This window comes from Pleuronectes platessa, chromosome 8, assembly GCF_947347685.1.
Source record: "Pleuronectes platessa chromosome 8, fPlePla1.1, whole genome shotgun sequence".
Lineage (NCBI taxonomy): Eukaryota > Metazoa > Chordata > Actinopteri > Pleuronectiformes > Pleuronectidae > Pleuronectes > Pleuronectes platessa.
Window position 1 is genome coordinate 1,736,713 of NC_070633.1, and position 15,892 is coordinate 1,752,604.

Consider the following 15,892-nt stretch of genomic DNA (forward strand, 5'->3'; position numbering starts at 1 on the left):
ACCTAATGAACTTCAGATGTGGGAAGCGTGAAGATCATGGCTTTGATTTCCAATTTTGAACAAGCTCCTTTTTTCTGTCGGGAACAAATACCTTGAACCCAGATTTGTATATTTAGGTTTCTCTTCCGAAGAGGTAGAATACATTATTTTGGGATGTTTTTATAATCATCTGTAATCTGCTGCTTCGGCTTAAATTGCCATCAGATTTAGCTAAAAACATTCATCTTTACTGTATATTATGTGTACAGGCTTCATAAGAAACATGAGCCTAATAAGTGAGCTGATAGCACTGTAATTAAGGACCATGAATGCAATTTGGAAAGGACATGTCTAGAGTTGGCATATCATGCGTCCAATGGACGAACCCTGGGGTAGACATTGTTAAAAAGTGTTAATAACATCAATGTAATGGTTTGGGGATGCCAGATTATGGCAAAAATACTTCACGCGCCAATGTTTACAGACTTAATTGTGTACACTACCTGAGTGAACAGCACGGTTCAACCGTGCCTCAGCAGTGTGACTGCTCTTTTTGAAGCACTCAATCGTATAACTGATCTTTATAATAACCTGCTAAATTCATATTCATTTTCATTGATAAAAAGGGTACTAATTCTTCTGCAACAATTATGTTAAAACACTGCGTCGTGTCATAATCTGCGGAAATAACTTCTCTCATGTCTGCAAGAGTGTGTGTGTGTGTGTGTGTGTTTGTGCACTTGACTCTGTCGCTCTTTACTTTCATCAATGATGTCGGATAATAGATCTGGATCGTTCAGGTCACTTTAACCTGATGTCCTGGCTTTGTGTGTTGTGAAGCAGGTGAACAGCATGCACGTAAAATGTTGGAACTTTTTTTCCAATGTGTTTAAATATGTGTCTCAAACTTGTGAGCGATTCAAATAAACCCCAAGTAAACTTCAACTTCTGTAGGGTTCCTAATAAATTATGGGTAGTGATTGGGTTTATTGTTAACTTGTAAAGTGAGTGCAGGTGAGTGAGGGGGGAGGACATGCGACAGGGTAATACGGTACGATCCAAGGATACTGGGTCTACAATGTGCGTCTGCCCTGATCCTGCAGCTGTGGTGGTAATAGTTTTGCAGCAGTCTGCTCCTGTAGTAAGTTGAGTACATAGCCCAACTTTTACTTAAGGAAATACAGTTGTTATACCAGAAACCTCACATTGCAGCTCTGCTGCAGACACGCAGCAGAATAGGAATAGTTTTATGTTAATTTCTTTGTTTTCATAATTGTCAGATTTAGTGGGGGTCTGAGTAGCACTGACAAAACGCAATGTATGCTGGATTTAACACAATGGTAAATGGTCTGTATTTATATAGTGCTTGTCTAGTCTTGATGACATTGAGTACATTACCCATTCACACACATTCATACAGTGGATTAATGAGCAGCACTTTTCTCTCTGAGACGGAGCAATTTGGGACTACCGACCTAATCCCTGAGCCACAACTGCCCAACAATGCAAGCTGGTGATGTAGTAGACGTTTTTCAATTAAACAATTTGAAGGTCTTGACCTTCAATGTTAAAGTTACAGTGTGTAGAATTTAGTGACATAAAGTGGTAGAGTTGCATGTTGCAGCTGATTACCCCTCACCTCACCCTCCTCTTCCAAACATGAAAAGAACCTGTGGTAACCTTCAGTTTTCAATATAACGGTCAACAAACAAGGTTCTGAGACAAGTTGTCTTTGTAAATTTATTTGTAAAAGCTTTTTGCAGAAAGGATCACACAGGCAAGGTGGAGGTTGCAAGTGTGATGAAATGTGCAGTGTCTGTGCTCATATTTAAGTGTCTCTGTGTGGGTTATCTCCTGACTCCAAAACACGCAGGGGTGTGTGTGAATGTATTGTTCTGTGACTGGAATTCATCGTCTGATAAGGTGTGACTAATAGGCTGCATCCTTAATGTGTTGGAGAGGAAATAGTATCATGTATGGTTAGGGTGTTGTGTCAAAGACAAACACAGTTAAAACAGAGTAGAGCAAAAGGTCAGATGATAAGGTGATACTAGGATCAACTTCTGCAAGACATGAATATACAATGGGCTCTGCTGTAAGCATTAGACTAAGAAGTTATTAAGTAAACTTCCATTACACGTTATTATTCTGTGTGACTATATCGAGGCTCCATCACAGTGCCTCCTAATTACAACAGGAGATTACAGCTGTTACATGTCTCCCTGTTTACAGGTTGACCATAACCACTTCGAATTTGAAAAGAAAAGCCTTAATGATGCTTCATTGTGAAACAATGCTCACAAAATGGCTACTTCATGGAAACTTAATCATCTGCTGTAAAAATTAAAGTATTGGAAGTAGTCATACCCCATTTAAATATTAAAGGGATAGTTCACCCAAAAATAAATATTCACTCATTATCTACTCACCATTATGCCGAAGTGTCCAAACACTTTTGGAGTTTCAGGGGTAAACAGTTTTGTAAACAGATATTCAAATTTCGACTTTAAATTAGTACATGTATGCCACGTTTTAAGCCTATATGTAATCCATGCGTCATTATTTTGTTTTAAATGCAAACCTTATTTCACTCACTTGAAATGAGAAAAGATTGATTTAATTATAAGAGTACCCTCCAGTTCAATGTAAAAAATTATACTAAACATTGTTGAAATACTATTGAATTGTACTTTCTTTATTTAATTCGTCAGTTTTTTACTTCATACAGACATTGATACAACAACCAGACTTCAAAATATATAGCACTATAGCATAACACTTTTCCGACCATTGCTTGAGGAAATTTAATTAAATTGATTATTATATAGTCGAGCAAAACAAATTATCGTTAGAATAATTCAAAAATCTATCGTTAGAGCAATTCAAAAAAAGAATGTTAGATTAATCGATAGGTGTAGCCCTACCCCTGAAACTCCAAAAGTGTTTTGTGGACTCAAACCCTTCACCCACCCTTGCATCGGCATAGTGGTGAGTAGATAATGAGTATATTTTCATTTTGGGTAAACCCCTCTAAGCAATTACAATTTTGAATCATAGACATAGTGCCACCTACAAGCTAAAGGAAGTTTAAAAGCTTAAATTACATATTACCTTAAATAGGTTATTCAGATCATTCTCATATTTAGTCTCTTCACTCTTTAGATTGAACAGTTGTGGGTTCAGCAAGATTGCTAATTTGCATACATTCCATTAACAAAAACTGTTGAAGCTCAGTCCCAGATCAATCTGAAATGTTTGATAATAGTCCAGGCCTGAAGACATTGTGGGGTCAATTTGACTTTGCAAGACTTCTGACATAAAAAGCACTGACCATAATGGTCTTTTAAGTTTAAGTTCATTTTTTGTCAAAGAAGGTCAAACAGATCCTCAGCCATGAGGCAGGTCACCAGCAGACATCTTGTCAGGTCACACCTGGTACTGTCATCTGGTCACATATGATATGCATAAGCAGAGATAATAGTGTGGTTACGTAAGCATGCATTAGCACATATAATACATAGTATAGTATGATATATAATTTTCCATTACACTATCTACAGGCCAAATTGTAGTCTTGGTCTTAGGAAAAGGTAAATGGTGTGCATTTTATATAGCACTTTACTAGTCTTGATGAACACTCAAAGCACATTACAGTGCAGTATTTGCCACTCACACACATTCATACAGTGCTTCTTTATGCAACACTGGGATTTAATTGCTGACCTTCTGGTTAGAGGACATCCTCTACACTTCCTACTATAGGCTCCACAACATAACTCACTCCGTTCTGTCTGATTACAGATCATTAAGCTCTAACAGATGTGTTGAATGTATTTCCCTTCTCATAACAAAAAAAAAATGTTTTCTCTCCATAGTCACAAAAGTACTTGCTTATTGTGAGAACTGTTGGCTTCCTCTGTAATTTTTTAAGTCTAGATATCACAATATGAATTGCCTTGAGAGAATATATGTTATGAATTGGTGCTATACAAATAAAATTCCTTCAAGACTAACTGCTCACAAAACCTGCATAAAAACTTGTGAGTAATTATATTACTGAAAGGGAGATAGATAACTTATTTGATCCTGCCAAAAGATGGGTTGAATGCATTCATCTTTCCCCACTTTTGTCATTAATTGAAGCATGAAAAAGGTACAAAGAAAAAGAGTGTAGGGCTTGCTCTTTTAGAAGTAATTTCATGTTCATTGACAGATTTGTTTTTATTACCTGATCCTGCCATGTTCACAATTGTACCTGCAGGTCATTGCCCAGGACCGAGAGGCTCTGCTCAGTAAGTCCAACTGGGCTAAGATGGTGCAGAGAGTGTCTCAGTTTGGGATAAGAACTGGAACCTTCAACTGCTCTAATGACAACAGGTGAGCCGCAGGGTCTTCCTCAACAGTACTATCCATGTGAATGGACTCATGCAATATGTAAATGATGTGCTTACTTACATCATACTAATAGACTCAACCCTAGACTCAGACCTAATAAAGCTTGAGATATTTCCCAGATTAATGGAATTTCCTCAGTAAACTGCAAAGTTATTTTTTACTATATTGGAGAGGTACAGTGGACATAAAAAGTCTACACACCCAAGGTTTTTGTGATGTAAAAAAATTAGACAAATATAAATCATGTCCAAATAAAAAGTTGCTATTTTACCACTGACATGGATTAAAGGTTTATCAGAATTTGCTATATTTATTGTTTACTGAAAACAACCTTAGAATTGAACTTCAGAATCAATGTTTTTGATAAGAGAACAATTCAGAAAAAGTTTTTGTGATCCTGTGATCAAGTTTTTTAGAAGCTTCAATGAATCAAACACAACACATGCAGTATTAAGAAGTATTAGGTAAAACTCTGGTTTTCAAACTCAACATAATATTGCTATTGATTTTTTAAACTTTTTTAATTCTTTATTAAAACAGTGTGATGTTTTTGTGTGTGACTGATCACAGGACTTTTTTTACTACCTACCATAGTTTTTTTGAAGGTGGGTATTTCTATTTTAAAATTTCCGTGTGCTTCTTGCCGGGCTTTTCCCACCGCGGGACAGAGTGGCTGTGATATCATTGTGCTGTATGGCACTGCTGGCGCAGCACGAGGGAAGTTTCTATAGGCTATTGTGTAGGGGAAGAGCTCTGTGTGTGGCTGGCCTATCAAGTAATGATGTGGACACAGCTATCCAATGGAGTTTTTCATTCATTACGAGTACAGATGAATTGACACAAATTACTCGGATGGTACTCTTGCTCGTAAAGGTACATAATCCGTACTGTATACTTATTTCATACGAGTATTCGGCTCAACTCTATCTTGTTGGATTATATTATAATCTTATCATCAATATTATCAGTGGTACAAAATGATTTTAAAATGACAATAATATCAATAATCGTAATAATTTCTTAGACGACTTCCGGTATGGTGTGGTAGAGAGGAGCAGCGTGGCATCGTCTCTCCCCCGCTCAGAATTAAATAACTTATCTTTCACCAGCTAAACCAGCATAAAAAAATATCAAACTATCCTCTTAACCCAGGGGTGGGCAATTAATTTTCCCGAAGGGCCACATGAGAAACATGGACAGTTGTGGAGGGCCGGACCAATAAGCTGAACTTAATTCTACTCATATTAATTTGATAAGCTTCTACAGGTAAGAGTAAATGTTATGGTTAGGCAATGAAAAAGTGAGGCAGGCAAAGTAATAACGCCAACAATATATCACACTTTAATCAACATTTACAAGAACATTTGTGAACAAAGTATGCAATTTTTTTGCAGTATTCCAAAGATCAGCTTTAAATTAACTGTATACAAAGTGCTATTACTATTTGCATATAGTCTAATCACCCCATTTGAGTTTTTTTTCTTGTTAAGTGAGAGAAATCGAGTCTGTTTGGGGCCTAAACAAGTGCACTGAAGTCAGGTTGAATATCTGAGGTGGATATGCGAAGGACAGCTGACAGGTGATCATCAGTGAGAGAGGATCTGTATCTGGATTTGTTAAACTTCATCACAGAAAATGTTTGTTCACATATGTCAGTAGATCCAAAGAGAACCAACATCTTCTGAGCATGCCTCCTCACGTATGAAAAGTTCTCCTCTTTGAGAGAAGAATGAAACATTAGCAGTGATACTGACTTAAAGTGCTCTGCCAGCAGTGTACCTGCGGAGGTGATCCACTGATGGTGGGGCTTCTTTCAGTGTTGGCATGTGGTTGAGAATGTTACCCTCCAGCTGGCTTGAAAGAAACTGCAACTTTCTCATGAAAGTCTCACCAGGCTGTACATTTCATGTGCAAATAGGCCCTTGCCTTACACCTTGGTATTTAGCTCATTCATTAATGCAGTGACATCAACAGCAAATGCAAGATCTTCCATCCAGTCTGCATCTGAGAGCTCTGGGCTGTCCTTGCCTTTCTTTTCACAAAACTCTTGAATCTCTGCTCTCAGGTCCCATACTGTTTTAAGCACTTTATCCAGACTGAGCCATCTGACAGCTGTGTGGTAGCCTATGTCCCCATGTTCAGTCTCATGCTCCTCCAAGAGTGCAACAAACTGTCTGTGATTCAGCTCTTGCCCTGATAAAGTTAACTAATTTAGTTACAACATCAGTAACATGATTCATTTTTAGCACTGACTTACACAACACCTCCTGATGTATAATACACAGGGTTCATACACATTTTTAACCCATGGATTTCCGTGACTTTTCCATGACTTTCAATAACTTTAAACCAACTTTCCATGACCAAACATTTTGTCAGATCTCAGTGTATACATGCAAAAGAGACTAAATTTAGTATTTAAGCTAACAATGAGAATTTCAAAGCATACAGTAAACCTTGAATTACACAAATGAATGAGAAAATAGTTTGATTGACGTCTGTTGTAACACATGGCATGTACTTTTCCATTTGTAGCCAAGCATGGTTAAATCTAGTATGCCTGCTTATATTTTGAGCGTATTTCTTTTAAAAGCATATGAATTCATTAAAACTTAGCGTAAATGAACGACATGAAAATATGAATATAACAAATCTCCATGACTTCTCCAAAACTTTTGGGATTTCATTTTTTTCAAGCACTTTTCCAGGACTGGAAATAAACATTTAACAATTCCATGACTTTTCCAGGTTTTTCATGACCGTGGGTTAATTTCCCTCACTTTATCTTGCATCCGCTTCAAAAGTCGTCCTTTTTACTGACCGCATTGCTGCCACCTCCTCAGTAATCGCTAAAGGCCTCAGTATGCTTCTCCGAGTCCGTTTCGGAATGACGGACGGACGGATCGGACGGACCCTTTTTGATTTATAGTTCTACGAGCCTTTTTGTTGTGAAAACAATTCACCGCCAGAACAGTAGATGGCGAGACGGAAGTCGAGCTTAGACAAGCCTACCTCATGAGGTATATAGAAGAAGTCCACGCTGGTTTATTTACGTCCTCCCGGCTCCTCACACACAGTGAACGATGGCAACTAACAGAAAAAGGATGTTGATGACGCGACAGTTTTTGCTGAATAAAGTGACACCCAGCGGGTCAAAATGCTTTTGTTATCGTGTCTTAGCGCAGCGGTTCCCCGGTCTTGTTTCCAAACTGCGTTGCTAATTCAACAGCTGCAACAGCTTGAAGCTACACGGAGGCAGCTAGCTCCCCCCAGCTTCCACACACAGTCAGCACGGACACCCGATACTAACTACTACCAAGTGTTTGCTTCTAACCTGACGGTGTTTGAGAAACAGTGTCATGAGAGCCGTGGGATTAAAGTCAGCGGGTTTTTGCGCTGTTCCCACCGCAGTTAGCATGGTGGCTAGCCCGCTAGCCCCGTTATCAAAGTTCGTTATAACCGTATGTGACCGTACACACATGCTGTAAGTGCTCTAACCAGCCACCGTCAGCCGGACAACGCCGCTGGCTTAACACACTTGTCACATTAATCATAGAGTCGTAGTTGTGATTTTGGTTTATTGTGATGTAGGGAATGGAACAGGAAGTTTCCATTCCGAAATGCTGGCGTTAGCGGACCAATCACAGCCAAGTGCTATCCGTGGGCTGTCCGTCATTTCGACGTGTAGTTAAGGCCAATGTATGCTTCTGCGTTTTGACGGACACGGACAGATAGGACCGCCCTCTCCAACGTGGAACGCCCTCTCCGTGCCTCTCCGAGGCTCCTCGGAGAGCTTTTCGTGCCGCGCTCATTTTTCTAACTATACGTCGAAATGACGGACAGCCCACGGATAGCACTTGGCTGTGATTGGTCCGCTAACGCCAGCATTTCGGAATGGAAACTTCCTGTTCCATTCCCTACATCACAATAAACCAAAATCACAACTACGACTCTATGATTAATGTGACAAGTGTGTTAAGCCAGCGGCGTTGTCCGGCTGACGGTGGCTGGTTAGAGCACTTACGGCATGTGTGTACGGTCACATGAGGTTATAACGAACTTTGATAACGGGGATAGCGGGCTAGCCACCATGCTAACTGCGGTGGGAACAGCACCAAAACCCGCTGACTTTAATCCCACGGCTCGCATGACACTGTTTCTCAAACACCGTCAGGTTAGAAGCAAACACTTGGTAGTAGCTAGTACCGGGTGTCCGTGCTGACTGTGTGTGGAAGCTGGGGGGAGCTAGCTGCCTCCGTGTAGCTTCAAGCTGTTGCAGCTGTTGAATTAGCAACGCAGTTTGGAAACAAGACCGGGGAACCGCTGCGTTAAGACACGATAACATAAGCATTTTGACCCGCTGGGTGTCACTTTATTCAGCAAAAACTGTCGCGTCATCAACATCCTTTTTCTGTTAGTTGCCATCGTTCACTGTGTGTGAGGAGCCGGGAGGACGTAAATAAACCAGCGTGGACTTCTTCTATATACCTCATGAGGTAGGCTTGTCTAAGCTCGACTTCCGTTTCGCCATCTACTGTTCTGGCGGTGAATTGTTTTCACAACAAAAAGGCTCGTAGAACTATAAATCAAAAAGGGTCCGTCCGATCCGTCCGTCCGTCATTCCGAAACGGACTCGGAGAAGCATACTGAGGCCTTTAGAAAAATGAGAGCGGCACAAAAAGCTCTCCGAGGAGCCTCGGAGAGGGCGTTCCACGTTGGAGAGGGCGGTCCTATCTGTCCGTGTCCGTCAAAACGCAGAAGCATACATTGGCCTTAAGTCTTTCGTCATCCCACGTACAAAGATGAGGAACTGGGCTGTGTCGCGGACATCACAGCCCTCGTCCAGAGCCAAGGAGAAAAAGTCTAATCGACTACTTTCTTTAGCAGCTGAAGCCTGAGATTTCCCGCGATGTCCTCGATCCTTCTCGTTACGTTTCGTCCGTAAAAGTCTCTCCGTGCTTTGTCTCGTAATGGCGGTTCATATTGTAATCCTTAAAAACAGCGATCTTTTCTCCACAAACTAAGCACACGGCTTTCCCTTTGACTTCAGTAAATAAATACTTAGCAGTCCATGTCTCGTTAAAAACTCTATCTTTCTTCTCTTAACGTGGGCTGACATTTTTGCGGACTTTAAAAGCTAACTCACATCTCTTCTTAACTCCGTTCGCCAACACATCATCCGCTCGCGGCATTCAGGATGTACGTCAGGTAAATGTTAAAAAAAGGCACCTTCAAAATAAAAGAAATATTGTTGTATTCTCTGCATGATGTTCACTTATTTACGTGTGATTCCTAATATTCCGTTGACCTCACGCGGGCCGGTCACAGACAGCCAAAGGGCCGGATGCGGCCCGGGGGCCGTACAATGCCCAGGTCTGTCTTAACCCAACTTGGCAATGCCGATGTTTGCAAGACAACAAAAAGTTGACCAGCTCCGGGATACGGCAGAAGATCCTGTTGACCGGAGTGAGGCTAACGCTAACACCGAGCATGCTGCTACCGCTAAAAGCTCGTTACCGGAGCTTTCTTATGATGCGCTGCTTAAACACATTGCCACTGTCATTGCTGAGGAGGGCAAGCGGACGCAAACTAAGATCCAGCAGGTCTTCTCCAGCTTCGAATCGATTCTGGAGGAAAAAGTTGACAGCATGCTGAAACGCATCGATAAGGTCGCGGCAGCTACCGACTCCCTCACTGCACGTCAGACCAAATACGAGACCCGTGTCTCCGCCTTGGAGGACGACGTTACACCGCTTAAGAGGAAACTAACCGCGATGGAGAAAGTAAATGCCGAGCTGACAGCTAAAGTCACCCGACGAGACAACATCAGAATCTTAAACCTCAAGGAGTCGACTGAAGGCGGTGACCCGGTTCGTTTCTTTGAAGGATTCATTCCCAAGGTGCTGGAGCTCCCGGTCCAATCTATCACTATCGACCGCGCACACAGAAGTCTCGGGCCGCCTTTGGAAGGTCGCCCTCGCCCTGTCATTGTCAAGATCCATCGCTCCAGAGATGTCTCCATGATATGGTCTGCAGCGAGACGCAAAGAAACCATCCAACATGAGGACCAGGCTATTCGCATCGCTCCCGACATCCCTCCGCTGGTCCGCTCTGCACGTAGAGCCTTCAACCCTGTCTGTGCCGAGCTTATTAAGCGAAACATCCGCTTCCAGATGATCTTCCCTGCCGTGCTGTCATTCAGGGTAAACGGGGTACAGAAGTCATTCAAGGATCCGGAGGATGCAAAGACATTATTGGACGGTAACGTGTAATCGGTGACTTTTCCATTATCTGCCTTTCATTGTACTGCTGGCAGCTGGTGAGTCACACACTTAACTTCAGTGACCTGCTCCCCACAAATCACATTAGTTAACCCTCCCTCCCCTTCTTTATTTTATATTATTTTATATTATCATTATTTTTTGCGCCCCTTAACTTTCTGTGTGGTGGTGCGGTCACCTATGCAGCCATCTGAGCTGGCCACCTTTTGGTGATTTTTTTTGTTGAATAATTAAGGAAGCCTTTTCATTTTCAAGCTAGAGAAAGTCTTTGACACCACATTTTGTGTTTCTATTTGTATTGTTCAGATGTTCTTGAGTTATTGCAGGTCCAGAGGTTCTTCTTTCCCCCTTCGCTTCCCCTGTCCGAGATATATATCCATAGCCTTCAAATACGCTGCCCTCCTTTTGCCTCTGTTTTTACTTTGTAATGGGTGAGGGTTTTCAGTTGAAAGTCCTAAGCCTCAATACAAGGGGTTTAAATAATCCAGTGAAAATAGTTGCTATTTTTGACCTCCTTCGCAAACAAGGAGCCCATTTTGCTATGCTACAAGAAACTCATATGGTTAGACGTGATGTGAACCGTTTATCTAATAGATTTTTTCGGATACTTGCTCATTCTTCTGCCACCAATAAAACCAAGGGTGTAGCAATTATCTGACGTCGCAATCTGCACTTTAAATTGCTGGATACATGGTCTGACAATAAAGGTAGGATAACTATTGCCAAAATTCATGTAGAAAATACAGACATTGCGCTGGTATCGCTTTACGCCCCTAATACTTTTGACTCACAATTTTATGAACAGATAACTAAAATTCTGCTTGATCTTCCTGACTTTAAGCTAATCATAGGTGCTGATTTTAATGCTGTATTGGACCACTCCTTTGATAGATCCGGTCAATCTGAAAACAAAGAACAAAAACAGAGTTCGAATGCCTTGCGCTCTTGGTCAAATAACACTGGTGTGTTAGATTTATGGCGTTTGATGAATCCTACTTCCAGAGATTTTACCCACCTCTCAGCAAGACACAAGTCCTTTTCGCGTATTGATTTTATTTTTGCCTCTAGAGGGTTGTTTAAAAAAATGATGGAGGTCACTCTCTTGCCAGTCACTCTTTCAGATCACAAGGCTGTAGTTGTTCTTGCCTTGATTCGCTCCACCCCATTGCGAGCTCCTAAATGGCGTTATAATACTACCTTACTTCGTGAAGAGTCATTCAGAACTCAGTTTATGGCTCAACTTAGTGAATTTATCAATATAAACAAGGGGTCAGTCAGTGACCCGAGAATACTCTGGGACACTGTTAAAGGCTTTATTAGAAATAATGCTACTCTGTATGCATCTAATTTAAGAAAAGCCCGCTATTCCAGGTTGACCCAGTTGGAGCGCAAACTTTCAACTTTGGACAACTTATTACAGCAAAATTTTGATGATCAGGTTGCATTGCAGTACGACCTGGTGAAAAAAGACATTAATGCTATTCTCAAACGGCGTGCTGAATTCTTGATCCATAGAACACGCCAAACATATTATTTTAATGGAGCCAGACCCAGCCATTTACTCTCATTGAGGCTGAAAGCTAATGAACATTTCGCTGACATCACCTCCATTAGATCAGAAGACGGGCATATGTTAACAGAACCCTCTGAAGTCAATGCTTCTTTTCGTAGTTTCTATGCTGACTTGTACAGCTCAGAGGTTTCTCACGACAAAGATTTATGCAACAAACTCTTGAGTTCCATTCAACTACCTAAAATGACAGACAATGGCTCCCAATGTTTAAACGCCCCTATCACTTTAAATGAGCTTAAGGCTGCAGCTGATGATATGCACAAGGGCAAATCACCTGGCCTGGACGGGATCCCCCCCAGAATTTTACACAGCTTTCTGGCATAGTCTGGGGCCCTTATTTCTAGATATGATTCAGGCCTCCTTGGAGAGAGGTGCTTTCTCCAGGGATGTGAATGTAGCTATCATTTCATTGTTATTGAAAAAGGATAAGGATCCTTCTGAATGTGCCAATTATAGACCTTTATCCCTTTTAAATGCTGATATTAAAATTTACGCTAAGTTTCTTGCACGTAGGCTCCAACCCTTTATGACGAAACTCATTAATTGTGACCAAACAGGATTCATCAGATCCAGGCAGCCTGCGGACAATATGAGGAGATTAATACATATAATACACGGGGCCTCCTCATTACAACTACCATCAGCTGTCTTTTCGTTAGACGCTATGAAAGCATTTGATTGTTTGGAGTGGCAGTTTCTCTGGTCAGTACTGGAGTTTTTTGAGGTGGGTCCTCACTTCTTACATATGATTAAAGTCTTATATACCAATCCAACAGCTATGGTGCTTACGGGCAGGACTTGTTGGTCCCTATTTGACGTTGCGAGGGGCTCCAGACAGGGATGCCCTTTGAGTCCCCTCCTGTTTGCACTCTCTCTGGAGCCTCTCACTCAGTCAATCCGGATGTCTAAAGCTATCACTCCTATCACGGTGTTTGGGACCACACATTACATATCTTTGTATGCGGATGACATCCTCTTATATCTAGGGAACGCGCAGCAGTCTCTGCCTGATGTTTTATCTATTTTCCAACGTTTTAGTGATCTATCTGGGTACAGAATAAATTGGACAAAGTCAGCTTTCTTACCTCTGAATGACCAAATGAGAAACATAACTTTACCTGCAAATATTCCAGTAGTCAACCACTTTAAGTATTTGGGCATTAAGATTAGCTCATCAGTACAGTCCATTGTCAAGTCCAATTATGAAGAAACTCTGTCCAACCCGTGACCTTGATAAATGGTCCACGCTGCCAAATTCTCTTAGATCTCGTGTATCTATTATTAAAATGAATGTGCTTCCCCGGATTAACTTTGTAAGTGCGATGCTGCCTTTGCCACCACCTCCACGTTTTTGGGACAAGGCCCAGCAGATAATTTCTAACTTTGTCTGGAACAGAAAACGTCCTCGTCTCAGATTATCCACGGCACAGAGAGATAGAGCTGACGGGGGTCTCTCACTGCCTAACCCTAAATTATATCACTGGGCCTTCACTCTGCGACCCCTGATCAGCTGGCTCGACGAGGGTATCGAGACTTCATGGCGAACACTGGAGGAGAATATGGTTCGTCCATTGAAACTAAATGAAATCTTATTTTCCAATGTTCCCCTAAAGAAATCTCAAGTCAGCTATGGCCCCATTGTCTCTCACGTATTAGGAGTCTGGAGGGCAGCAGAAAAAATTTGTGGTATTTCATCTAATTGGAACCCGTATTCACCTATTTTTTATAATGATCGTTTGTTGATTGGTAAATCCCCGATTAAGTTTGGTCAGTGTCGCCGGTGGTATGACAAGGGGATTCACTCCCTTAGTGACATTTTTGGGGACAGGGGCCTATACTCTTTTGAAGAGCTCACATTTCGGTTCAATTTGCAACATTCCACTTTTTATTTCTACTTGCAGCTGAGAACAGCCATGAAAACATATGGTGTACCCTGGCAAGGTCCACTTGAGGAACACTCTTTGATCAAACTTTTTCGTCAGGCCCGGGAATCCAGAAAAATTGTATCTAAATTGTATCGTTATTTCCTAGAAAAATCTTATGTTATTCTGCCAGTGAATGCAGCTTGGCGGGCAGATATTCCTGACCTTGACCCCGACTTCAGCTGGGATGAGGTCTGGGATACAGTTAAACAGTCATCCAGAAACCCTGACCACCAACAGATTCATCTAAATTTCATTCACAGAACGTACATGACGCCTCGTAAACTTTACTGTATGAAAATTAAAGATAATCCTAACTGTACACTATGTACTACAGGCACTGTGGGCACCTTTTTCCACATGATTTGGGAATGCCCGGGGGTTGAACATTTTTGGAAGATGGTGCAGAGTGAACTGTCATTGCTATTGTCCATTCCTATCCCCCTGTCCCCATCTGTTTTTATTTTAAATGATCTTTCTCAACTGAAACTCACGAAATCCTCAAAGCGCGTGTTTCTGGCTGGCCTAACTGCAGCTAAAAAGATGATCGCAACAAGGTCAACTTCATAGACGTTGCGCTTCTGGAATTGTCCACAGCACGCGTCCATGGTGCAAAGGAGGAAGTGTCATTGTACTGGGCTCGAACAGTGGAGGCTCTCAAAGGCCTTTTGGTGTGAACTGAGGCCCCCCCCCCCCCTCTGGTCCTGTTTTCTTTGGTTCATGTTCCCTGTTTAGGTTTTATTGTGTACTGCAAATTGTGGACGGCATCTAACCATTTGATAGATCTAACTAGGTTACACTTCAATGGCATTTTTTTTTTTTTTTTTTTTCCCTTTTGCATTTATGACATCTTATGTATGTTACTTAATTTTTTGCTATATATTTATCTTCAGTTATATATATTTTTTTTTTTTTTAATTTTTAATTTTATTATTATCCGGTATGTGTGTATCTGTTTGTGTGAGTACTTGGGTATGCTTATGTTTGTATACGATAATTACTTTATTTATGTGCTGTTGAATGATGATGATTGTTGTCGTCAAATCCCAATAAAAATTTGATCACAAAAAAAATAAAAATAATTTCTTAGACAATATATCGTCTGACAAAATGTGATGATCCATACCTAGTTATGAAATTACTAATGTAATGTAAAAGCAGTAACTGTAGTGACTTCAACTGTAGTTGCTTCTTTTTATATATGGAGAACATGGCTGTAGTTACGAAAAATGTTTTGGAATTTCTTTGAAAGATACAATAACCTAGAACAGTCTGAGGTCAGCCAATTTTGTTAAGTGTTAAAAAAAATATTTAGACGTACACACAGCTGGGGTAGCTGGAGTAACAAGTTTTTTATTTGTGAAGCAAGACAAAGGAACATGAACATATTGTGGGACATTGGTGCAATGTAATGGCATGAGTCAAGTGGAGACTTTATTTATACAGCACCTATCAATAGCAGAATAAATGGCACCATAAATTAACATTTAAATTCGAAGACAGAAAAATGTCAGCCATTGAAGGGAACCTAATATGTCATGTTCACACACACATTTCCCGCTCCCGGTATTTCATGCTGGCCTGATTCAATGATTATTTAACAAATTAACGTGAACTTGAGTTCACCGTTCTCGAAAATTATGCGCAACATGCACAACACTGTACAGGGAGCCGCTGTTTGCCGACCCCTGGCTACGGCGAAAGAACGATTTGTTTACTTATCCACCGTTAAAGAGATGCGG

At 41.0% G+C, this 15,892-nt stretch overlaps 1 protein-coding gene across 4 annotated transcripts in view; it reads left to right on the plus strand.

Annotated features, from left to right (window-relative positions):
• rnf103 (ring finger protein 103) overlaps window positions 1–15,892 on the plus strand; it is a 50,391-nt gene that overhangs the window by 13,084 nt on the left and 21,415 nt on the right. For 3 of the 4 annotated variants that reach the window (XR_008339494.1, XM_053428485.1, XM_053428487.1), the window contains one exon: window positions 4,241–4,356. Coding sequence is in view for 3 of the 4 variants with exons in the window: in XM_053428485.1 (XP_053284460.1) it covers window positions 4,241–4,356 (116 nt within the window). In the remaining variant the exon portion in view is untranslated. Of the gene's footprint in view, window positions 1–4,240; window positions 4,357–4,944; window positions 4,980–15,892 lie in introns of all 4 variants that reach the window. The other variant, XM_053428486.1, reaches the window with a different exon arrangement.